The 25,413-nt window shown below is 45.4% G+C and overlaps 3 protein-coding genes across 4 annotated transcripts; 2 read left to right on the forward strand and 1 right to left on the reverse strand.

Moving 5' to 3' along the window:
* Positions 1,889 to 5,031, forward strand: LOC8080534. The gene is made up of 2 exons (XM_002465790.2): positions 1,889 to 2,420; positions 4,077 to 5,031. Exons 1-2 carry the CDS (start codon positions 2,145 to 2,147, stop codon positions 4,884 to 4,886), a joined length of 1,086 nt encoding a protein of 361 aa, XP_002465835.1. The 5' UTR covers positions 1,889 to 2,144; the 3' UTR covers positions 4,887 to 5,031.
* Positions 5,918 to 7,664, forward strand: LOC8085461 (heavy metal-associated isoprenylated plant protein 27). Its single transcript, XM_021449991.1, has one exon. The coding sequence runs from the start codon at positions 6,383 to 6,385 to the stop codon at positions 6,851 to 6,853; it is 471 nt and encodes a 156-aa protein (XP_021305666.1). The 5' UTR covers positions 5,918 to 6,382; the 3' UTR covers positions 6,854 to 7,664.
* Positions 7,717 to 14,097, reverse strand: LOC8085462 (la-related protein 1B). Of its 2 annotated transcripts, none has more exons than XM_021449981.1 (6): positions 13,458 to 14,097; positions 12,855 to 13,365; positions 12,627 to 12,774; positions 12,454 to 12,544; positions 9,650 to 9,721; positions 7,717 to 8,443 (listed from the first exon to the last, which is right to left on the reverse strand). In XM_021449981.1, the coding sequence occupies exons 1-6, from the start codon at positions 13,722 to 13,724 to the stop codon at positions 8,117 to 8,119; spliced, it is 1,416 nt and encodes a 471-aa protein (XP_021305656.1). In that variant the 5' UTR covers positions 13,725 to 14,097; the 3' UTR covers positions 7,717 to 8,116. The 2 variants fall into 2 exon arrangements, with proteins under 2 accessions (XP_021305656.1, XP_002468481.1); XM_002468436.2 differs by having other exon boundaries at positions 12,627 to 12,771; positions 13,458 to 14,095.

The raw sequence follows: 25,413 nt of genomic DNA on the forward strand, positions 1-25,413 counted from the left end.
AAAGCATATGGAAGTTTGGATGAAAATTTGTTTATTCAGAGACGGATGAAGTAACTTGTAGCGCTCCCTTGGACACCAAAATTAAATTGCGGTGCAAAGCCAAGCCAAGCCAAATATTTATTCCCTATATATCATGAATCACCGGGAATTAAACATGAATATAAGTTGTGCTTAGCGGTGGTCCTAGTCAAAACCCTCTTGCGCCTTCTGATCATGATTCATGACTCGTAAGGGCGTCCTTAACAACCTTTTCTAATAGCTACTCTATCCGTCCACAAATAAATACACGTCTCGCTTCCTGAGAAGTCAAACTTTTAAATTTTAACTAAAAATATATCAAATAATATCAGTATTTATATTTGCAAATAAGTATATTATAAAAGTATATTTCATACTCAATATTTATATTTATATTCGGATAGAGTAGCTGACATGGAGCCTGTGGGAATAACTAAATAATAAAAAACAGGATGGTGGTAAAATATGTCACTGAGTGAAGTTTTTTTGAAAAAAGTGCAAGTTAGGCTCTTAGGGCACTCACAATGCAAACTCTATCACAAAGTCCAAAACAATTAATAAAATATTATTTTATGGTATTTTGCTAATGTGACAACATATTTATTGAAGAAAGAGGTAGAAAAATAAGACTCTAAGTCTTATTTGGACTCTAAGTCCACATTGTTCGAGGTAATAAATAACTTTAGACTCTATAATAGAGTCTGCATTATGAGTGCCCTTAGGGCACTCACAATGCAAGACTCTATCACAGAGTCCAAGACACTTAATTACATATTATTTATGGTATTTTGGTGATGTGGCAGCATATTTATTGAAGAAAGAAGTAGAAAAAATAAGACTCCAAGTCTTATTTAGACTCCAAGTCCACATTGTTCGAGGTAATAAATAACTTTAACTCCATGATAGAGTCTGCATTGTGAGTGCCCTTACTATATTGACATGCATCGTTCTCAGCGATGACAATTGCGGCAAGACATGGGGAGGCCTCGGATCTTACAGATAAGCCATTAGGCCTTGTTTAGCTTGTCTAATTTTTAAAGTTCGGTTATTGGAAGTTTTATCTGAGTTTCACGGTTAGTGGGAGTTTCAAGTGAGTTTTATTCACATTAAATAGGCTGTCACATAGACATTTTGAATGACATGACAGCGTATTTAGAGAAGAGAGAGAACAAATGAGTTTTATCTAGATGAAACTCTCTTGTCACTATTACCAACTCTCTATGAATCTTGAAATTAAATGACTATGAAACCATGGAATGAAACTCTCCATTAAGAATGTGTGTTTCATTCAAGTTTCATTTCATCTCACATGACATGGCAATCTTGGAAACAACGCTATGAAACTCTCCACTGAGACTGGCCTAAACGTTTTAAGTGGACAGTATAAAAAGTTGTCATTTAACCTATTTTTATAATAATATTGTGATTTTTTGTTGCGAATACTAAATGTCGGCAACAATACGATAATTTATTATTAAGCCTGAACTAAAATATAATTTTGATAGATTCTGTTTCATTCTATTGCAAAGCACATAAATAGTTAGACGTAAATATGTTATAACTTTAATTTTTATTCTATCCCTATGGTAAATATCAATTTCCGTGATCTTTTGAGGATCCATAAAAATCTATAGTAGTCTTGGTAGTCCGGAATTTTTACTACCGGAACCAATACATTCGTTTCTGTGGACCGAGTCACATAAAAAACACCCGTCGTGGTACAACAGTGCGCCACGACTAAAATACGGTCAAGGAGCAACGTGCGCGCCGCACCGCCACCAGCCCACCACCCTTCTGAGTTCTGACTGCACGCGACGCAGCCCCGGCCAACCCCAACCACCGCACTCAAATCGGCGCAGCCGCCGTGCCGTGCCGTGCCGTGTCGCGTGAAACCAAGCTATCTATCCAACGAACCCCGTCCGGGCGGGGGTGGACTGCCCTGCCCAGCCCCGTTGTTGTTGTTGCGATTGCGAGGAGCTCCCGTTGCCGAGCCGCCACCGCATCCTCGCCGAGTCCAAACAGAGAGGAGCTGCTGCACTTGCAATCCATTCCGTTCCATCCTCCCCGGTCTCCCTCTCCCGGCTCCTCTCTCCCTCCATCTCTAATCTTCTCGTCCGTCGTCTTCCATGGAGCGGCTCATCTCCACGCCCACCTCCTCCCCGTCCCCGTCCCAGACCCGGATCCGGGGACCCCTTTTACTCCCCTCCAGGCGCCTCCCCGCCGCCGCGGCATGGCCCCGGCTGCGCTGCCCGCCCACGCGGCCCGGCGCGATCGCGCTGGCGTCGCCGCTGCGCCACGAGGCTCTCTCTGCCGCACCGGAGGAGGCGCGGAGCGACCCGCCGCCGACGCCGCCGGCTGCTGTCGGCAGCCCGTCGAAGCTGCTCGGGAGTCTGCTCCCAAAGGTGATAGGATTATTTTCTTCCTTTTTTTTTGTCTCCACGTCTAAGATTGCAATATCTAGGTCTATGTAAAATAGGGTACTGCCAAGATACCATACTGCTGGAGGTTGGCGTAATTGAGAGTCATTTGAGTGTGCTGTCAGCTGTGTAAGCAAGTCATGTCTGCTATGCTACTTTCCGGGACCAGGAATAGGGAGCGTGCCGAGTGCTGGGCATACGAAAATAGGAATACGAAAATGTTCTAGGATACTTTAGGGTCCCATAATGAAAGTAGTTTGCATAGGAATACGAAAATATTCTAGGATACTTTAGGGTCCCGTAATGGAAGTTGTTTGCTTCCTACAAAGACCAAAATTTATCATTTCGGCTGCTGTAACTGCTAATGTAAGGAGAGAACTTAATTTTATTAGATAAGATGAGGGAATGACATGCAAGACCTGTTCTTCATTCACACGCCTTGTACTCTACTGCTCTATGCTCAAATGCACATGATATTATTGAAATAAAATGTAACTTTACATTGTTCTGGGAATACATCTGAAGTTAGATACCATATAGATCTACAGCTTTGGATTGGCAGTAGTGCTGTGCTTCAATGTAGTACAGTTTCATTTCGAAATTATAGTACTTTATGGAACTGGCAGCTCTGAGTTTGTTCTGAGAAGTCTGGACAAAGTTTGCTGTATGGTTTACTGACAATCCAAGCCCAGATTCCTTTGCAAGGACTCCCAAAGCGCTCGTGGTCATAGGAGTATTGGTCCTGTAATTGAGTGAATTCAAATTCAAATGTGATGTGAAACCGTGCAGTTTTCAGTTGAGATGTTGTATTTTGGTGTTGAATGTTTATGTCAATGCATCTTGATAAGGTGCTGAGCTTGCTTTCTGTGTTCTGTTGGGTGAATTGCTTTTTTTCATTATAATACTTTGTAGATATTTCCTGGGGAGTGTACTTGAATTGTTCACATATATGTTTAATGCTCAAAACAAGCTGCATAGTCAGTGTTCTTCTCCTAAATGAATGATAAAGTGTGATAATTGAAGGCATTTGCTGTTTATCACACCATTTCCTGTTTCAAATAATATGACGCTTTCTTTTACTCAAGGTGATTTCAATTTTAATGTGTGTGTATGTGTTGATCACAGATAATCATGTTAGCTTTCTTATTCACATTTATCATCTGCCTGCTCTGGATATTGTCTTGGTGATTTAAAACCGTTTGGATGGAATTAACTGATGATAAGTTCTGGTACTGACATGCATCGGGAACTGATTTTTCTTTAAAAAGCTCAATGCACATAAACATATATGCTCGTAATAACTTGTGTATGAAATTGGAGAGCAATTTGAGTATGTAAGTATAACACATCTATTTATAAAGAGTACCAAGGATAGTAACTGGTGCTACTCACAGGTTCATAATTTATAAGAACTTCGCACATCATAGGTATCACTGTATGCTTTATCAAGTTGTATACTGTGAGATTAAATTATTTCCGTCACATGTTGGTATGTTTTGCTTGGTTTGTGGTTTACTATGCTCTGCTCGCGCGATAGAATCTTGTCATGTACCAGCTAATGACATTGGTCATTAGTTTTGAAATTTGTTGCTGATCTTTATTTCCGTCCTGTTCTGATGTGTTAAACTTTCTGTATTACAGGCTTCCACTGCTGCCCTTTTCCTATTGATGACACTTGTTACTAGCTCCCTGCACTCTGGCCTTCCTGCCTATGCATCGATGCAACCAGTTGCCAAAACTGGTGGAAGACTCTTCACGACAGAGATACTAAGCAGTGGTTGGGCTGGTTTTTTAGCTGGGTGCTTACATACCTTGTCTGGGCCAGACCATCTAGTTGCCTTGGCGCCGCTGTCAATTGGGAGATCCAGAATTGAAAGTGGACTGGTTGGCGCCCTTTGGGGCTGTGGTCATGATGCAGGGCAAGTCATTTTTGGCCTGCTCTTCTTGTTACTCAAGGATCGATTGCACATTGAGGTTTTCCGTGCATGGGGAACAAGAGTTGTAGGCCTGACCCTTCTGATCATAGGAGCCATGGGTGTACGGGAAGCTTCGGAGGTTCAAGAATCCTCACTAGTGCTGGAGGGCATCGATGCCAACATGAGCAGCAATGACCCTTTGCAGTCCCCTTCAACTCCCCGGAAGAAGAAAGTCGGTTTTGCGACATTTGCCACCGGAGTCGTCCATGGTCTCCAACCGGATGCGCTGCTGATGGTTCTCCCGGCTTTGGCTCTTCCGTCGCGCTTTGCCGGCGCGGCCTTCCTCGTCATGTTCCTGGTCGGCACCGTGTTTTCGATGGGGAGTTACACTGCTTTTGTAGGTTCTTGTAGCGAGGCCCTGAAAGAGAAGGTTCCCAGGATAACAGAGAAACTGACCTGGGCTGCTTCGCTTGTGGCTATAGGCATGGGTCTAGCTCTTCTGGTTGGGCAGTTCTTTGGTTTCAGCCTGTACTGATGATGTTAGCTACTACGTGTGTTTACTCGGCGGTATTGTTTTTCTGTAAGAGCATTGTTGGCAATTAGTTTGATAATAGATGGTTATTGTTTGTGAGACTACATGTATACTGCTCTAACTTCACCTGGCACCTGCTCACTTCACACTGATTTTTTGCCCTGTGTCATCTGCATTTTTTCCCCTATAGAAGGGTATCACTGTGCGGTGTTACTGCATATGAGGAGCGGACGGACTGTTAACTGTTTGGTAAAGCCCTACAGTTCTGTAGCATCTGCTTCAGCCGCAGATGCAGTCACCGCTAGCAATCGGAGAAGGTTTTGCGCTGCTCCATATCTTCCGGACAGGATTTAGTGGAACAGAAATCCTAGTCAAAAAAGTACAGAAGATTCGCGAGATGCGGAGAATAGCGACCTTGGGTCGCCGGCAAAAGCAACTGACCAGGGTCCCAATTCATTATCCTTTACTACTAATACTAATCACGTCGCGTGTGGTTTAGAAGAGTTTAGAGGGATCCAGATGCCTCTCTAAAAAGGATGAGGGGGCCCTGCAGCCAATCCTGGGCTGCTCTTTTTCTTTCACATGATTTGTCCTGCAGCCACTGGATTGTCGAAAGCAGTCGAGCAAGAAAGGGGGGCTTGCTTGCCTGCTTGGTTTCAAACTGATACGACTACACAAACAAAGACGGGCGTCCATTTAGAATTTTGTAGAAAAATGTACAGATGTAGAGTACAGAAATTGCACTGAAATCAGTTGAATTTTATAAAAGAATACAGAAAAGCGGAAGATTTCTCGTGTTCCAAACGGGCTGAAAGGACTTGTGTTGGAAGAAAAAGGCCTTGTTGTTCCGAAAAGTGAAAATTTTTCGGTACTGTAGCACTTTCGTTTGTTTGTGACAAATACAATCCAATCATAGACTAACTAGTATCAAAAGATTCGTCTCGTGATTTACAGCTAAACTGTGTAATTAGTTTTTATTTTTGTTTATATTTAATGTTTCATGCATGTGCCACAAGATTTGATGTGACGGAGAATCTTGAAAACTTTTTGGTTTTCAGGTGAACTAAACAAGGCCAAAGAAAGAGAGTGACGGTAGAAGCTGCCCCGCGCTGAAATAAACAGCAGATGCTGCTACTCCTAGAACCTCTTGACCCTGCAATCAGGATCAGAAATGATTCAGACTTCGACCGTTGGACATGACAGCAATAAACCATGAACTTCGATCAGAAAAGATGCTGGCGGGTGGCGGCCTCGAGCTCCAGAAATATCCCCTCGCCTCGCCTCCGATGCGCGGGAAGCATCTCAAGCTATCCGACGGGCCATGCCATCTCCGTCGTTATATATAACGCAACGGCCGCGCATTCAGACATGAGCAGGTACCCCGTCTCGGAAAGCCAAACCAAACAACCGCGACCGCCAGAGACCTCTTCGTTGGCCAAGCGCAGGTACATCGGATCCACCAGGCACGGCACGTCGGCAGCACGGTCGATCGGAACGGAATGCTTCGCGTCGACGACCTCATCGCCGAACTCTGCCTTCTGCCGGCCAAAGTCCTCGGCAAGAAGAAGCGCAGGGAGTTCCAGACGGTGGAGCTGTTGGTGCGGATGGACTGCGAGGGGTGCGAGCGCAGGGTGAGGAAGGCAGTGGAGGACATGAGAGGCGTGAGCAGCGTGGAGGTGGACCCGAAGCAGAACAAGGTGTCGGTGTCCGGGTACGTGGAGGCGCCGGAGGTGGTGGAGCGGCTGCGGCGGCGCGCCGGGAAGGAGGCCAAGCCGTGGCCCTACGTGCCGTACGAGGTGGTGCCGCACCCCTACGCCCCGGGCGCCTACGACAAGAAGGCGCCGCCCGGGTACGTCCGCAACGTGCTCGACGACCCCGACGCCGCGCCGCTCGTCAGGGCCGCCTCCATGGAGGAGAGGTACACCACCGCCTTCAGCGACGACAACCCAAACTCCTGCGCCGTCATGTGAATGTGCTGCCCTGCCGCGTCTCATATAAGCACTGTAGCACTAGCACAAGGAGAGGTACACACAACAGTGACAACACAGTCACACACACCGTGCTTGTGTACGTCCTCGAATGTTCCCTAACTTCCTCTCTGTTGATCTGATACAGTTTTGTGCAAATGTAAATTACTACTAAAGTTGAATGGCTTTAGTTTTGTTGTTTGGAACTAGACTCCCATTGCTCATCATTCTCTGTTGCTAGTTTCCTACTGACACACACAAAGGATCAAGGGTTCTTCCACTTGACCACGAGACCCTATAGCAGTTTTGGAGGCTGTTTCACTGTCATGGGATGAGGTCATTACAACGTTGCACTTATTACTCCTGTGATTCTCATGCTACTTCGCTATCCATTATTAAACTACTCCATGCGTCCTAAATTATATAAGTTATTTTGGCTCTTTTTTTCATCCATTTTCTATGTATCTAGACATTATTTAACTAAATTTATAGCAAAATAGATGTATCGAATAGAGAAAATACTCAATATTTACAAGCAAACGGACGCAGATAGACTACTTAAACATGCAAAGGTATGGGCTGGCTTTATAAAACGCCTACCACAAAAGTTACAGTGCACAGCTAGCAATTTCATTTCAACTAGTACAGCGAAAGCTACCATAAATTTCCAATGCAAATCTGTACACAACTGGATGATTTCTCATAGCAGCCGTAAAACAGACGACCAAGAACCACTAAAAAACATGAGGTTTTATCACAACTCCCACGGGCAAGCTGCTTACCACTGTTATGATTTAAGAAAAGATATAACCAACAAAATCAGAAACGCAGGTTAAATCGCCATCGCACAATCAGCAGAGAGCAGCAGAACTAATAATAATGTCATGTACTTTTATATAACTTCGACCACTCAACAGTTTCCGAACGATACCATCCATGACAATTTAATAACTCGGTTTACACAAAACAGCCATCAAACTGCTAGCATTCGAAAACAAACCTACTAGGTTCACATGACACAAAGGACAGGAGTACCAGCACAAAAGCTGTCATGCCCTTTTTATTTTTATTTTTGTATTTTCTTTTTTTTTTCGTTTTTTTCAGTTCTTTGTGTATGCCTATCTCTTTTTTTTTGGTATTATGCTTTTGCCCTTTTTTTGTTTTTTTTACCAACTGATCTTTCACCTCACAAGAGATAAGGTGTGCAGGCCGTTACTGTGAAAACTCGGCCTGCCATTATACTTCATATTTCTTGAATATATAGCCTCAAAAGGTATCGCTCCTCAGTAAATTTCTTGCAGACTTCGGCCCAAAAAGAGGTCCACTCCCATTGCTCTGTAGGCCACCGAAGGTTGATGCATGATAACCTAGACTAACTGAAGTTGCTGATCTTGTCAGGAGAGCTTCACCATGCATTCCTGGCATGTTGGCATGGTATGTTGCCCCCTCAAATCCAACAGAACGAAACTGAGATGCCAGAGAATCAATGTTGGATGTCACAGGGGACAACGAACCAGAAGAACTCCCAGCAGAATAATTTTGTTTTGGAAGCAGCCAATTCTCCCATGCTCCACGCCTTCGCAGTTTGTCACCCTGTTTAAGCATAAAGGAAAAGATCCTTTAAGTGAGAAGGGTCAAAGGGAATATAATAGTTCCTAATTTTAGGCTATGCATTAGTATATTATTACAAGGCAAAAAAAAGAGAATACATAAGATTATCTAATATGTGTTAACCAAGTGGAGCATCAGGTAAACAAAAAAATTGCACTTTGTTGAGCTAACTATATTGCTAAGTCACTACACTTTTATAAGAGGCAATAAGTTGCTAGTATGGTAGTACCTAATGCTCTCATCTGCTAGGGGCTTGTGATCATTACGGATAGACTCAATTTTAGTTATCCTAATGCTAATTGTACATGCAAATGCAAGGCTCACTTTTCCAGTTTGGTACTCATATTTTTTTTAATCAACTAATGAGAATTATCGATGGCAAGACTTCCACCCAAAAACTCTTTCAATCACAAGAAGTAATCAAGAGACTTCCTATCTTTCAAGTGTTTGAAAACAACTTATCTTTCAATCACTTTACTGGACACTGGATAAACACACAAACCACTTAGGCCTTGTTTGGATGTAGTTGGATTTACATCAATCCACATGTGTTGAGGTGGATTGGAGTGGAACTTGAACTAAATTCCACCCCAATCCACACCAACACACATGGATTGAAGTGAATCCAACAACATCCAAACAAGGCCTTAAGAGTTGAGATTGTTGGATGCTGGTCCCATGGCCTAGTATATTGACTCAAAAATAAGTTGTTTTCAACCATTCGGAAGATATACCTATAACCTAAAGAATATAACTCAAGGAACAACAAAAATCTGTAAAATCAGTAGATCCATGTAGAATCAATTTCATACTAAATTTTCCATGGTCATACTAGGAAAAGAACATCCCTTCAGCAAGCAATCAAATGATATAGACTGTTGGTTTATAGATATCATGTCAGGTAAATAAGCTGTAGGTCTATGACAAGAAGCTAAAGTCTATGGCATGATCTAACCAGTAACTACATCTTGATTGCTTAACAAACTTGCCCGAATCAATAATAATAAATATCTGGTAAATCTCACGCTAACAGATATGATAATGAAAATTATATTGACCATAATTTTTCTATAATTAATGTTCAATGTTATGAAATCATATATGTTTAGTGACTAACCTATATGTTTCTTGGCCAAAAGAAATTTTATTTGAAATCATATAACAATAATAGCACAAAGAAAACATTACCTGCACTTCCACAACGTTAGATAGCATGACTGTTTCCAAGATAAACTGAATATTATTAGTAATCTTCTGGACCTGTTAAAAAAAAGTAGGTGAGTGACACCGTCTCTTCATAACAAATAAAAGAACATAAGTACAAAACATCTATCTGAATATTCTTGAAAAGGTTATCTGATTCGACTGTTATACTCCACAAAGACACCATATTCGATTAATAATATCCCATTTGATATATTATAATGGATTTGGTGCATTACAATGAATATTGACTAAGCACGCTACACACAGAAGAAAAACAAAACAGAAACAAAGGCATAAACCTTTTTTTTTAATAAAACACATCTGCATTAGTAAACAAGGAAAACGTACGACTCAGACACATACAGATACGAACATACACAATACAGAGACAGTTGTCCCACCAAAAATGCAAAGAAGCCCCTAGAAAAAATGGAAATCACAAGATAGTCTCTAGCCTTCTTGCACGGCAACAACGTCGGCGAACAACGCCGACGGCCATCTCCGGCACTGAGGACACCCGACGCCACCCAGATCTGGAGGAGCCCCATCGCCAGAAGGCTTTGAAACGAGCCACATAAGACACCCAACACCAATCACCATGGTCGAGTTGAATCCATCGTCGACCAGGGTTACACTCCAAGCACCTCCGACCTTGTATCGAAGCTTGCCTTCAACTCGGGCCGAGGGAAACTCGAGCTCGATCCACCATCCATCCAGCTGCAGAGCCCACAACTGTCGCTGCCTGGTTGACATAGCGCGCGCGCCGGCAGCACCGCCGCCTCACCGAGACGACATGACGGCAGACCACACAGATACAGAGGCCGGCGAACCGGACACCACCTCCTCGAACTCGCCGACAACGCCGGAGTGGAGCACCACTGAGATAGGGAAGAGCTCGAGAGGACCTTATTCCATGGCGTTGCCGCCACCATCGCCGGACACCCAAACCTAGATATACTAGGACCTAATCTACACCACACGGCACAGAAGCACTGATCCCCTTCACATCCAACGCCGAAACGGCCATTGGATGTGGAGAGGACTGACGTCCTCGCCGGTGGGAGCACACGGAAACGAGATCGCCTCCTTTTCGCCTCTCTCAACTGTAGCACCAAGAGAGTTCCAGAGAAGGGACGCTAGACAGTGGCGTGATTCAGCCACTAGAGGCATAAACCTTATGTACTCCATTATCCCAATATGTACTAAGTTTCATGGTGTTGGGTTAGGGGATTTTGTACATAAGAACTCTATTCTTTAATGAAATGATATGCAGCCCTCCTGCACATTCAAGGAAAAAAATCCAATCTGTTCTGATTCAAAAAAAACAAGTTCCAATTATTCCCAGAGAGTAAAAATACCTGACAAATTCCTACTAGGGGCTTTATGGTGAACAAAAAGAATGAAATGTGCATCCCAGAAGCCCAGAAGCATATGATCAAAAGTTCAAAACCCTAAAGACAAACCCTCAACTGCAAGCAGTCACCCCCTTATTTACCAGTTCACTGCCAGGCTTTGTGGCGGATGAAATCATGCTGAAAAAGGAACCACATGCTACTCATAAGACAGATATACAAAGTGCCCCAAAAAAAAGCAAAATAGCCTTCGAAAACTAAGGGAAATCAAACCATATTTCTTCTGCACTTATGAAAATAGTACAATACTTTGCCACTCTAACTTCTGAAGTGAGCTCAGCTAAGTTTGTTACAATATAACTATCATTCATTAAATATGTAGCACCAGCCTACTCAGTGAGTTTCCCATAATTATCAGAAGTATTATGTTAGTTATAGAAAACCCAGTCAAAGCTTGGACAGGGGTATCCTAAAAAAAATCGATTGTGCCTGTGCACATACCCAACTAATGCAGCACATATTGTAACATTTAAAAGGAACCAGCAACTTAGAAAGAGAAAAATATCATATGACACCATCGACAATAAAATATTACTTAACAATTCAAGGGTCTGCCCTTATCCACTTAAGCTAGAATGAACATGCACACGGGCTGAACTTGGTCCATACAAAATAAAAAATCTATAGCAGCTCAACCTATGAAAAAGAAACAGGTTTGTGTCTTGGTTCATACAAAGCTATGACAGCAATAAGGTATAAGTAGTTAAGTGCAGCATCAGACAGCCTGTACAAACATGTAGCTGAGTACACTAAAAATTGGAGGTACTCGCAGGAGGGATGGACTCAACTTGCTATGAACCTTGACAAAAATGTGCCTCAGAGCTACTGACCCCTGTTTCAAGTAACCCACAACTCCAGTAAATGTGATACATAACCTGGTCAACAGCTCCCTGACCAATGGTCAGCTTAAGCCCTACAAGAATACCACAGCAAAAAGTGTCGAAAAATACAATACCACCCCCCCCCCTCCCCGGGAACACATATTGCTATCCTAATCATATGGCGAACGGCCCACACTGACATTAGCACTTGTGAACGGCCCACACTGACAGTAGTATCCTAACTGTGAAGGAGTCTGATTTCTTAAAAGCAGATACTACTAAGAGATTAGAATGCAACAAGACAATGTAGCTGTGTCATCCATGTTTATCAACCACATCAGTAATATAATCCAGTTTCTTATTAATTGTGTAAGGGCTATCTTGCTGTTCAGTTAAATGATCCATGCCACTACATGCAGTCCCTCTAATTCATTGGTGGAAGTAATTACACAGAACATGCCCACAAGCTCACTAAACAGCTGACTAAGAAACAAAATAAAAATTCAGAGTGGATTTTAGCTGAAAAAACAACTCATAAAGCCTGCAAACTTACTTGGGGAAAGCCAGCAATCAGGGATAATGGCACCCAACCTTGGTCATCCATGCGTTGCCGCAGGTATAGGTCCTTACACAGATTGGCATCACTGCAATGGATCAAGAAATTGATCTGAGCATCTTCACAGTTTTTATAAAAAAAGGATTCCCAAAATGTAGACGAGCTACTACCTGAAATAATATTCTATCTGCTCCAGAAGACCCTTTCGGAAAGGGTCGATTAAAACAGCTTGGGGGCTTGCTGGATGCACAAAAGGCAGGCCTTGAATGCCTTCCGAGGTGGGTGCCGCAAAATAGTAAACATGCGGTGCTATGTCTGCTATTTAGAACAAGCAAATTAATGTAATATAACAATGGCACATGCCCATGATCTCATAAACCACATGCACAAGAACATACCAGGGAAGCCCATAGGCGCCCCATAAGGTGGTGTCTGAGTAGCGGGGCTAACAAATGGAGGCGGCGGCGGAGGTGCTCCTGCTACAACAGCCAGAGTAGGAGGAGCCCTAATGTATGTTGGCTGATGGCCACGCTGCTGATGAACTGGTCCATGCCCATCTCTGCGTCCACCTCCGCGCCGTTGTCCATCAAAACCCCCGTGGTGCTCACCCCCACGTCGCCCACCACCTCCACCATTACCCCTCCTGTTTCCCCCACCATAGCCACCACCTCGGGCATGGGGGTGGGAGCCAAAGCGTCCATTCTGATGAGGATCTGCGCCGTTGCTCCGGGCATTATTAGGCACATAAACAGGGGATGATTCTGGTGCAGGGGCACTCTTCTCCAGCCCATCCGCCACAGGCATCACCAGGGCACGCCGGGCCACAGGATTGCGCACCGGAGCATCATTTCCAGGGTTAGCATCCGGCGCGCCGGGATTGCCCAAAGAGGCCGGCGACATCACCGCCACCTGACACCATTGCAACAACAGTAAAACCCAATCTGATCAAATGGTACCAAATTTTCAAGGTCCCTCTATATCAAACGCTGGTATCAACTCACAGTGGAAGCTGGAGAAGCGGCCTTAGGGGACGCCTTGGCCGCTGGCCCCGCAGCCGGCGGCGGCGGAGAGACCAGCCCGGGCAGCGCCGGCCAGGAGTCCGCGTCGATGATAGGGTTTTCAACAGCCACCGCGACGGGCACCGTCGCGCCCGCGGGGAGCTTCCAGACGGCGGCCGCCGCCCTAGCCTTCTTCGCCCCGACCGGGCTATCGGACGGGGGCGTCCCGGCCCCGGCAACGGCCGCATGCGGGTCGGCGCTGCTAGCCATCGTCCGCACCCTAGTCCGATCGGGAGGTAGAGCCTCGATGGGGTAGCAGGCGAGAGGCGGAGGCGACTGCGGGAACGGCGGCGGCGGAGGCGGGGGTAGAGGGGTGGGGGTGGGGGTGGGATCGGTCAGTGGTACGGCATGAGGCGATCGGTAACAGGGGTTCCAAATATTGCCACGAGGCGAGGCGAGGCGAGGCGAGGGCCGGCGATCGGCGATCGGATCGGGGGGAGGATGGGGGACGGTGCGGCGGCGGGCGGAGCCGGAGCTGGGGCCGATGCCTCCTGCGACGCTCGCTGCTCTTCCCTTGCCTTGCCTTCCCACGGGGGGCGGTGGATGGACGCGGACGGGATCCCTCTCCTGCCTCTAGCCGTGGTGGGCCACAAAAGGGCAAAGCCCGCAGCAACCAGCGTGGGCCCCCCCGCGGCTCCCGTCCGCCCGATCACAGATCAGCGGCCGAAACCCGTCCTGGCCCCGCGCCGCTCTAAAGCGGCTCCCGCTGGCGTCCGCTTGGCTACCCTACCCCTCGGGCTGGCTGGCGCGCGGGCCCCGCGCTCGGGGTGCGGCGTTGGAGGTTGTTGACTTGCGTGCGCGGTGGACCGTCCGATGCGGGGCGGACGGCTGGCTCGCCACGGGAGGTCCGCGTCCGGCGAAAGCGAAAGTTATTGCGGTGACGCTCGCAATCCCAGCGGCGGTGGGCGCCTGGGACGAAACGGCAAACCGCCCCGCCCACCGCCCTTTTTGCAAAAGCGCCCTCCACTGTTTCTGGATTCCAACTTCCACCGCCCTTAGGCCTCGTTTAGTTCCTTCCCGAAATTTTTTCGGAACAATGTAGCAGTTTCGTTTGTTTGTGGTAATTATTGTTCAATTATGGATTATCTAGACTCAAAAGACTCATCTCGTAAATTTCGACCAAACTGTGTAATTACTTTTTATTTTTGTTTATATTTAATACTTAATGCATGTGTCTAAAGATTCGATGTGACAGGAAATTTTGAAAAGTTTTTGGATTTTGGTTGGAAGTAAACAAGGCCTTATCTGGTTGCCTTTCTATCACCTCCCAAGGATAGAGTCGCGGATCACGGCCTGGTTCACTGTTTTTTTTCGCGGGGCCTTTCTGCACGTCGCATTTAGTATCTTGAACCCCATATATTCCACCGATTCTTTTGAAAAGGAGCGTTTCAGGATAAATAAAAACAGAGAGGATCGACGTGTTACTTTGTCGTGAATGCGCCAAGAATCCGTTCAGTTTCTGGCCTCCCCATTATTACAGGTGCGGCGTTTTTCCTCGAGAAAAAAACACTAGACGATCTGCACCGAATGAGAACCGTGGATTCAGTCAACAATTCAACATTGACAAATACGGACACGATCTGAGAAAGATCCAATGAGGCACTCACAATGTAGATTTTATCATAAAGTCTAAAGTTATTTATTACCTCGAACAATGTGGACTTAGAGTCTAAATAAGACTTGGAGTCTTATTTTTTCTACCTCTTTCTTCAATAAATATGCTGCCACATCAGCAAAATACCATAAATAATATATAATTAATTGTTTTGGACTCTGTGATAGAGTCTTGTATTGTGAGTGCCCTGAGGTTTCCCCAATGCATGCTTTTTGCTTGTAGCACCAAATGTCATGTAAAATCGGATAAAAAAAATAGATGCTCTAAACTTATCATATTAGCTTGTAGAAGTTATATATGCTTAGGGAGAGAAAAAAAGGTCCAAGTTTTTTTAAAAAAAGAGAGAGAGAGGAAATAAAGGTGAGGTATAATGAAATAAAAAGGTTTCTTTGGTTTGCATTGTGTGAATAATAGTCTTAATATTTCCTAGCCTATGTGGATCACTTTATTTGTACTAGAACCACTGCAAGTGTTAGACTCCATCGATGGTGCCCTGAGTTTGTTGTTCGTCCTCTCCGCTTGTGTACATATTGTTTCGCGAGATTCATGTCCTGTGCAATTTGATTAGAGCGTCTCATATCTTAAAAACTGAATCCTAAAAATTTAGTTTTATAATAACGTTTTCAATAAAACTATTGGGCAAAAAGAAATACACTCCACCAACAAACTCCTTTTTCTTCATAAAAAAATTACATGTCGCCGTCTCCCGTGCGTACAAGACATCCACCATAGATGAAAATAGTTCACTGCCATGGCCAGCCATTCATGACAAGCTAGTTTAGGCCATTCTCGGCAACACCCAAAACTTTCAAAAAGGTAGATTAATTCATTGCCTTCTATCCCTCCAAGTATTCTCATATCTGAGATAGTGATCATATCTAATTTCGGTGACCCGTCAGGCCGCAATAGTGGTCTGAGCCGTGGTCGGCCATCTTGGCACCATAACACACGCGCAGATCCTCCGGCACTGAAAAATTTTCCATGATGCTAAAAAAGATTAGGAGTACGATTTTTTTTGTTGGAAGCACGCATACATCGGTGGTTAGAACAAGAAGTTGCTAGGGTGGATTTTTTTCATTATGCTAATGCTAAAAATACATGATTGGGAGTGGTTTACCAAATTGTTGGATGGTATGTTTTTTTAACGCATATACCCCCTCCATTCCAAAAGAATAAAAATATTTATACATAATAAATATTGTTAGAATAATAGTAACATATACTTTTATAATAAATATATTAACAGATATAATTATTAGAAATATTTATATAAATATAATCAAACCATTTCCCCGCTAGATGTACACTTATTATTATATACACTACTCACGTTTTTTATATGGCCGGTCTCCTTTCGTTTAAAAAATGGTACTGTACAATATTTTGATGGACGATGATATGAGGCTAGGGCCGTGTTTAGCTACGAAAAGTGAAAAGTTTTCGGTACTGTAGCACTTTCGTTTGTTTGTGACAAATATTATCTAATCATGGACTAACTAGGATCAAAATATTCATCTCGTGATTTACAGCTAAACTGTGTAATTAGTTTTTGTTTTCGTCTATATTTAATGTTTCATGCATATACCATAAGATTCGATGTGACGGAGAATCTTGAAAACTTTTTGATTTTCAGAGTGAACTAAACAAGGCCTAGGAGATACTTGACATGTGGGGCTCTTCTCCACCTGAGGCCTTGTTTAGTTTTTTAAAAAATTATAAAATAGATACTATAGTACTTTTGTTTGTATTTGACAAATATTGTCTGACTATAGATTAACTCAGTTCAAAAGATTCGTATTCTAAATTACAGGTAAAACTGTGAAATTAGCTATTTGTCTTATCTATATTATAATTCTTCATATATATAATACAAGATTTGATGTGATAGAAATCTAAAAAATTTCACAAGATTTTTTAAAACTAAGGCCTTGTTTAGATTCAAAATCTTTTTGGATTTTGACACTGTAGCAATTTCATTTTTATTTGACAAATATTATCCAATCATAGAGTAATTAGGCTTAAAAGATTCGTCTCGTGATTTACAGTTAAACTGTGCAATTAGTTATCTTTTTTATCTATATTTAATATTCCATGCATGTACCGTAAGATTCGATGTAATGATGAATCTTTTAAAATTTTGGGTTTTTGGGTGTATCTAAACAAGGTCCAAACAGGCCTGACGTAGCCATAGCCAGCTAACACTGTCAGGCTGTCTCGTTCAGAAAGGGAACCAGGCGGCGGGTCGGTCGGTTTCCTGTCTTTTCCGTTGCTCTCGTACAACGTGTTCTTTCGCGTAGCCAGCAGTTTTATTCGCGACACGTGTTCCCCTCGCAACGAATACGTGGCACTCTCGACCCAGCCATTTGTCAGCTGTCACCGCCACATGGAACACGAGCGTGTATTTGCCTTGAATTGAATGAATGATACTTTACAATAATCCATCGATTAGTTAGCCGTTGAATTAAGCCACTGCAAATGAAAATGAGAAGAGCAGTGAAATCAAGTCTCCGGTATTTGGACGAAGAACTTGTGCGCAGTGCAGATGGAACTATGGAAGCAGAAGGCAGCGCAGTTTATATTCTCTTACTTCGTTTCTCTGAAATTGGATATTAGTTTAAGGATCGTGAGTCCCATTATTTTAGATTTTAACTGAAATATTACCGTTTGTATCATCAGTAAGGGTTCTCACGAGAATTTTTTTTGTGTAATGGACTCATGAGAGGCGACTAAAGGAGATCGAACCACGGCTTACGAGGGTGGTGATGAACTCACTTTCAGATCTTTTTCCACATCTTGTTTTCAGTTTCTTATCCTACCTTTTTGAACTTAGAAGTCCTGGACTTAGGCCTTATTTAGTTCCAAAATTTTTTTGGATTTCGCTATTGTAGTATTTTCGTTTTTATTTGACAAACATTGTCCAATCATGGAGTAACTAGTCTTAAAAGATTCGTCTCGTGATTTACAGATAAACTATGTAATTAGTTTTTGTTTTCGTCTATATTTAATGCTCCATTCGATGTGACGGGAAATCTTGAAAAGTTTTTGGTTTTTTTGGCAACTAAACAAGGCCTTGAGCATCTCCAACAACTTGGTATTTCAACATGCTATCCTACCAAATTTGCTAAAAGCATAAAAATCCTCTTCCAACAACTCCTTATCTCAACTTGCTAAATTTTTCCCAAGTTGCTATCCAGAGGTTTCTACTGCCGAGATTTGTCAAGTTGCTATCCCAAGTTGCTATTCCGAGCGCAACTTGTTGGAGACACATATTCTTTTACCAAGTGAGCGGGTCCCATCTGTCATCCTCTATTTTTACCAAGTGAGAATAGCAATTTATTGGAGACACATCCTTTTTTCTTTTGCTAAACAAATTAGCAACTTGCTATAACTCAAGATTTGACAAGTGAATTTTACCAAGTTGTTAGAGATTGGAATTGTTTGGATCCGACTTGTTATCGTTTATCAAAATTAGCCTATATAAAATTAGTTTTACCGTAACTACCTCCAAAATTATGTTTGGACCCAGCTAACCCACATACAAGATAAACTTAGTTTCCATAAATCAAGAAAACTGTGTATTAGTAAAAATGGGCCCACGTCGTTTTTATTAGAATTGGTTTTCGATATCCACGACCTCATATAGCCACCGCGTGCGGTTTTTTTTTTTTTTTTTTTTTTTTTTTTTTTTTTTTTTTTGCAATCCTGCTTTCGCGCCTAAGCAGGTTTGGCCGCCTATGCAAGATATCTGAACTTAAAACTGGTCGAGCAGCGCCAGTTGCGAGTATCTGAATCCAAACATATTTTTTAATAAAGCTCATGCTAACTAGCTAACAAACTTTAAACTGGTTTTCATAAGATCTAGTTTAGAACTCATTCGGCTAAAACAGGTTTAGAATTTTGAGATCTAAACAACCACTTAATATTATTAGAAAGTGGTGAAATATGAAGTTTTACATTGCTTTATTTAAGACTATCGCCTAGTTCGTGGAGTAGAATTTAATTCAGGTCAAATGGAAGAACAAACTGAATCATTGTTAGAGATGAAAACGTATGAGAAACATCCCGCACTGGCCTAAGTGCTTGTATCCTGTATTTTTTTTTATGAAAAAAACGAAAACATGAAAAAATCAGAGAAATTTTATCAATTTGGTGAAATCGACTAAGGTATTTTCCCAACTATTTTAACAGTTCCTATATTTACACGTGTACTTTCTTGATGATATTCTCACTTCTAGCTTGACTCCAAACCCATAGGTGGAGGCAACATCATAGTAAGCCAACGACACAAGCACCCAAACAATAAACACGGTTCGGCTGAAAAGTCATATCTGAAACGCTGATTTATTATAGGAGAAAAACATTGTTAAGTAACTGACAGATTTGACAGATAAACTTAAACTAATAGGCCGCGACACTCCTGCCCTAAGTCCTTTTATCCATCTTTCTCATGCCCCACCCAATCCCAAGCCTATCACCCCTGTTTCAACAACGACCCCCCAAATCCCCAATACCCATTGTGTTCCTACCACCCGGTCCCACTTCTTGGTCTACCGCTGCCAGCAAGCTCGGCACGCGCCATGGTGTCGACGAGTGCTTCTCCTTGATTGGTATGTTAAATCTTTTATGAGTTTATGACCATGATCCGATCCCTGAAGTCGTGAAGAGAGTCCTATTATTTTGTAGTGTCATGGCGTGAGCTGTACTGATATTTGTTCTCTTGCGTTAATTCAAGTGCTCATTGTAGCTTGCTCAACACTGGTATTGTACATTTTGTAATACCATTTAATTTATTTTGAAATGGTTTTACAGGTTTTGGCTGATGCAATTGGCGCTGCATTGAAAAGGAAACATCATAACAGAACAAATAGTTATGTTGAACCGACACTGTCTTGTTGATTGGTTGATTTGTTGCTCTCATCGTTTCCATGAACTGGTACGGTACATGTATGGTTTGTACCTGATAGCACCTTGTTTATATTTATATAATTCTTGAACCCATTGTGTCTGAAAGTATCAAGATGCCCAAGAGGGGGGGTGAATTGGGCTTCTCTAAAAATTTAAGCAACCTATAAGCTCCAATTCAACCCCTTGTGCCTAGTGTGACTTAGAGAGCTACCGGATAAAAGTTTTGCAACCTAGTTCCAATCCTATTCTAGCATGGCAATTCTAAGAATGTAAGAGCATAAAGTAAATGCTAGAAAGTAAGGGAGTAGTGGAAGAAAATGCTCGGCGATGTTTTGCCGAGGTATCGGAGAGTCGCCACTCTCCACTAGTCCTCGTTGGAGCACCCGCGCAAGGTCTTGCTCCCCCTTGGTCCGCGCAAGGACCAAGTGCTCTCTACGGGCTGATTCTTCGACACTCCGTCGCGGTGAATCGCCCAAAACCGCTCACAAGCTTGACACGAGCCACCCACAAGAACTCCGGGTGATCTTCGTGCCTCCAATCACCACCGAACCGTCTAGGTGATGGCGATCACCAAGAGTAACAAGCAAAGAACTCTCACTTGACCCAAACAAGGCACTAGAGAGTGATGGATGCACACTTGACTCTTGGAACTCACTAGAGGAGGATTCTCTCAAGAATTCACTCAAAAACTTATCCTCTCTAGGCTCTTTGCAACTCTCTTGCTCCACAACAAGTTTCTCTGATGTTCAAATGGGCAAGAGAGGTCTCATGGACGAGGTGGAGAAGTATAAATACTATCCACGAAGTTCAAAGGTTGGCCAACCGTTTTCCACTGAAAACGGGGTCACCGGACGCACGTTATGTTGCACCGGACGCACTGCACCGAGCGTCCGGTGTGACATAACGGCTACCTGCGCTTTTCTCTGACAGGTCACCGGACGCTAACTCTCAGCGTCCGGTGCACCGTCCGGTGCTCGGGGAAACCTTACATGCTCCCTGCGCATGGGACCGGACGCTACCCGGCGCGTCCGGTGCTAGCGTCCGGTGCTCAGGGGAACTTTGCAAGCTCCCTGGGTAAGGGACCGGACGCTGCCCGGTGCGTCCGGTGCCAGCGTCCGGTGCCAACCCTAAGCACCAAACTGTTCCAACGGCTAAGGACCTCACCGGACGCACTCACAGAGCGTCCGGTGCAGCGTCTGGTGCCCCTTTGGGCACCCAAACTTCGTCGAAACGCGATCGCTCCAACACGAGGTTTGTTCCTCTCGATCTAAGGACTATCTCTGAGCTGCCTAGTGCTAGGTTTACCAAGTGTGCACCACACCTAAACCTAAAGCCTTGCCTAAGTCAAGCTACTAGATCAAAGCCCCTCTTAATAGTACGGTCAAAGGAAAAACAAGGTCCTAAACTACTCTAAGTGCCCTTCTTCACCATATGGCACTTAGACCTAGTCTAGTCTTGACGATGTCCATCCATCCTTTGAAAACCGAAACGATTTCCACTATTAAGTAGGCATGTACGTCCCTGTCCATCGAGTATCTATATACCATGACCTTACCTATGGCTTTGCCTCTACAAAACACACGTTAGTCATAGTAATCAATAATGTCATTAATCACCGAAATCACTAGGGGCCTAGATGCTCTTTCAATCTCCCCCTTTTTGGTGATTGATGACAACCTCGAGTATGAAAAGAGTTGAGGTTTTCAAAGTGACTTGGTTTCAATAAGCATATGACAATAAGAATAAAAGGATTAGTAATGCTTATATCAACCAAGTCCAATACCCTGCATCCAAATATGTGAGTGGTATACGACAGGATATAAACATTAGGCTCATAAGTACATCGGAGTAGACATGCGGAAGCAAAAAGTAATAAGAGCCAAAACACATGACAATAAGATATCACAATAACCAAAGTCATGTCTCACAACCAAAGTATCTCACACAAGTGCAATGCATAAAGGTAAACATGATGCATGAAAAAGTAGCACACATAACAAGTATCTCAAAAGAATAGACTCCTCACAAGAAGACTCCTAAAACCTCTCTAGCTCCCCCTAACTCCTAACTCTCATACTACGAACTCTCTCCCCCTTTGGCATCAAGCGCCAAAAACCTAAGAAGTCGGTGGAGGAGGTGGAGCAGTGGAGTCCCTCGGCACGGCCACGAAGCGAGCTGCATCATCTGAACTGTCGGCCGTCGAGGTAGAGGAGGTGGAGTGACCCTCTGAAGCTGCAGGTGCTGGAGAAGCGGTCCGGGTCTGCTCTGGCACTGTCACAGGCTGTGCTGGCTGCTCAAGTCCGGCGGACGAAGCTGGCACGGACTCGGTCGCTGTAGCTGTCGTCTCTAGAACGGTAGTAGACGGTGCAAGCTGCTCGGACGACGCTACGGACGACGACAGAAGCTCTATAGTGGTAACTGGCGTCGTAAAGACTGCAGGAGCCTGCAGAGGAGAAGGCATAGGGTCACCAGTCAGAGCACTGTAGGTGAAGCTGAGGTGCGGATCTGTCTGCGAGTCCCACACAAGCTGCGACGCTGAAGCTGACTGAGGGGTGAAGCCTGAGCGGAGAGGGGTAAACTGCGGTACCTGCTCAAAGCCTGAAGAGATAGCACCCTGAGAGACCTGGTGCTGTGGCGTCGAAAACGGCTGACTCTGAGCTGGTAGCTGGAGCGGCTGGTGAGACGGGCTCTGAGTCTGAGGCACTGGAGTAGGTGGCCTGACAGTCGACGTGCCTGGGAGCTAGATCTACGGTAGCTGAATCCCTGAGGCGGCCATGAGAGCGGCCATCATCGCTGTCTGCTGGGCTTGGAAAGCAAGCTGCTGCTCCTGAAAAGTGAGAAGCTGACGCTAGAGCTCATCCTGCCTGGCCTGCATGGCTGCATTGATGGCAGCCTGATCCCTGTCTCGCCTCGCCTGCTCCTCAGCTGCACGGCGCTGATCTGCCCTCATCCCCTCTAAGATAGCAAGCAGGGCGGGGTCTGAAGTACTCGAAGAGCCGCCTGCCTCGTGGTCGTGTGCTCTGGGAGGGAGATCAGTCACTGGCGGCTGATAGTCGTCATCTGAGCTGTCTGAGGCGAAGTCGAACTCGCCCTCTGCCTCTGCATCGGCGAACGCCCCGATAGCTACGTCCTGCTGCTCCTCTGTCTCTGCAACAGCTGCTGTACTGCGGGTGCCCCTAGGAGAAGGTGGGGGCACCGGTCCACGTGGAGCACGAGGAGGAGGGGCACCGCGAAGGTCGTGGTGCGCTCTCAACATCTGCCGGGGGTCGTAGTGGGGGAAGACGGTGTCGGACTCTGTCAACTCCCTCTGCAAGTGAGCTGGCAGGGGCAGTGGCCTAGCACGAAGTATAAGCAGGGTGATCCAATGTGCGTAGGGCAACTGACGCCGGCCCCTGAAGCTCTCTGAGATGATGTCCTCTATCTCTGAGACAATCAGATCCCACAAATCAAACTCTGTCTGGGAGATGAGGTGAGCAACTAACCACTGCTGGATGCGAGTGAACCCGTCTCTGTAGCCTGTCCTGGGGAGAAGGGTCTTCCTCAACACGAAGTCAAGGATCCTGGCTGGCCGTGTCAAGTCTCCCACTGTCCTGCTGGAGCCCTCCCCAAAAGGTGCACGGAAACAGGGAGCCACGAAGTCGACTGGTGGTATCTCACCACCGTGAGGACGACGAGGGGGATCCACGTTCCCGTAGCACAGCTGGTGAATCCTGGTGGGAGAGGCTCGCAGTCCAAGTACCTCTCTGGCCCTCTGAGCTGTCACTCTGTAGTCTGTCCCCGCCAGTGCGTAGTGGATATAACTGTGATCTGGAGAAACCCACACTGATGCGTAGAACTCTCTGACCCACTGCTCACAGTAAGTGCCGGGGAGTGCTAGTAACTCTGGAAGTCCGTGGAGGTAGGTAAAATACTGACGAATATCAGCTCCAACCACGTTCCCCAGTATCTCCAGGTCGATCACTCTATGCTCCCTGAACTGAGCCTGAGAGCGAACCAGTGCCTCGTAGATGTCCTCCTGGATGACTGTGTAGAACCTGGCACCGGCTCTAGGATCCCTGGCAGCTGGAAACCAGGTGGGAAACGGAACGAACCTCAGCTGCTGGATCTCTCTGGCTGACACAAGAGAAAGATCCCTGTGGATCCTGACTGGCCTCGGGCGTGAAGCTGGTGTACCTCTCGCTGGTGTGGCACGAGCTGTGGAAGTGGACTGACCCGGCGTGCCGGTCTGAGGAACGGCCTGGGTGCGAGCACGAGTCGACCTCCTGAGTGGCTGCTCCTGCTCCTGTGCTGGACCCTCTGCCTGGGTCTCTGTCTCAGTGTCTGGATCCTCCTGAGCTGGATCCCTGACCACAAGCCTAACCCTCTGTCCTCCAATCGTCACGGTGCCTGGAGGGGATCCATGAAAAGCCTCTGCCTCAAGCACTGCACGCCTCTGACGCGGCGTAAGATCATCACCGATCCTCAGAGAACCAGAGCGACCACCCCTCTCGGCTGCCTTAGCCGCTGCTGCAACTGCCTCTGCGACCTCTGCATCTCTGTCACTGGCCTTCCGCTTCTTTGTGGCCAGCTTCTTGCCTTTTCCCTTCTCTGCCGCTGACAGGCGCCGGGGAGGATCACCTCCACCATCTCCTCCTGGAGAACCTCCTGAGCCAGCTGTCGGACCGCTAACATTCTTGCAACGAGCCATAGCAAAACAAACATCCGACAAACAACTGACTGGCAATGGAGAACAATGCACTGCAGAGAATGGACATGATAGGGTCTAAATAAGAAGATACATCGACTAGAGACGAGATAAACCTATGGATCGCAAGAAAAGATAAGACACGGGCACAAACGGCTTACGATCGACTGACGAGACGCGTTCCGGATTAAAAGGTCGCGATCGGAAACCTCTGGAGACCACGAATCTTCTCCTAGAGGTGCTGCAACGAGAAGACCATCGAGATTGGAATCAAATCCTAAATCGAAAGTCATGGAAACAAAAGCTCGAGCACCTTGGGAGATAGAGCAGAGAACTTACCCCAAGCCCTAATTTCTTCGCAAGGAAGGAAACCAGAGCGAGGAGAGGGAAGGGAAGAAGCCCCTTAGCAGATCTGGCGCGGGGGAAAGCTCCAAACTCGTAGGAAAACGGCGCAAGGACGAAGGCGGCGGCGCTAGGGCACGGGCGCGGCCAGAGATTTGGAGGAGGAAGAAGAAAAACCGCCCGCGAAACCCTCTGGGTGCGGGCTTTATCCGCCCGCCGCGGGGTCACCAGACGCTCTTAATGTGGCACCGGACGCGTCCGGTGACCACCGGACTCATGCGCAGAGAGGATTGCATTTTGGCTTTGCACCGGACGATGGGCACCGGACGCTGGCTTTAGCGTCCGGTGCTTCA

The sequence above is a fragment of the Sorghum bicolor genome, chromosome 1 (assembly GCF_000003195.3).
Source record: "Sorghum bicolor cultivar BTx623 chromosome 1, Sorghum_bicolor_NCBIv3, whole genome shotgun sequence".
Taxonomy (NCBI): Eukaryota; Viridiplantae; Streptophyta; class Magnoliopsida; order Poales; family Poaceae; genus Sorghum; species Sorghum bicolor.

Coding starts and splice junctions, on each gene's coding strand:
- LOC8080534 (XM_002465790.2), top strand. CDS start 2,145: ATGGAGCGGCTCATCTCCACGCCCACCTCCTCCCCGTCCCCGTCCCAG. Junction 2,421..4,076: donor TCGGGAGTCTGCTCCCAAAG/GTGATAGGATTA, acceptor TCTGTATTACAG/GCTTCCACTGCTGCCCTTTT.
- LOC8085461 (XM_021449991.1), top strand. CDS start 6,383: ATGCTTCGCGTCGACGACCTCATCGCCGAACTCTGCCTTCTGCCGGCC.
- LOC8085462 (XM_021449981.1), bottom strand. CDS start 13,724: ATGGCTAGCAGCGCCGACCCGCATGCGGCCGTTGCCGGGGCCGGGACG. Junction 9,722..12,453: donor TGATTGCTGGCTTTCCCCAA/GTAAGTTTGCAG, acceptor TTTTTTTAACAG/GTCCAGAAGATTACTAATAA. Junction 8,444..9,649: donor CTAACGTTGTGGAAGTGCAG/GTAATGTTTTCT, acceptor ATGCTTAAACAG/GGTGACAAACTGCGAAGGCG.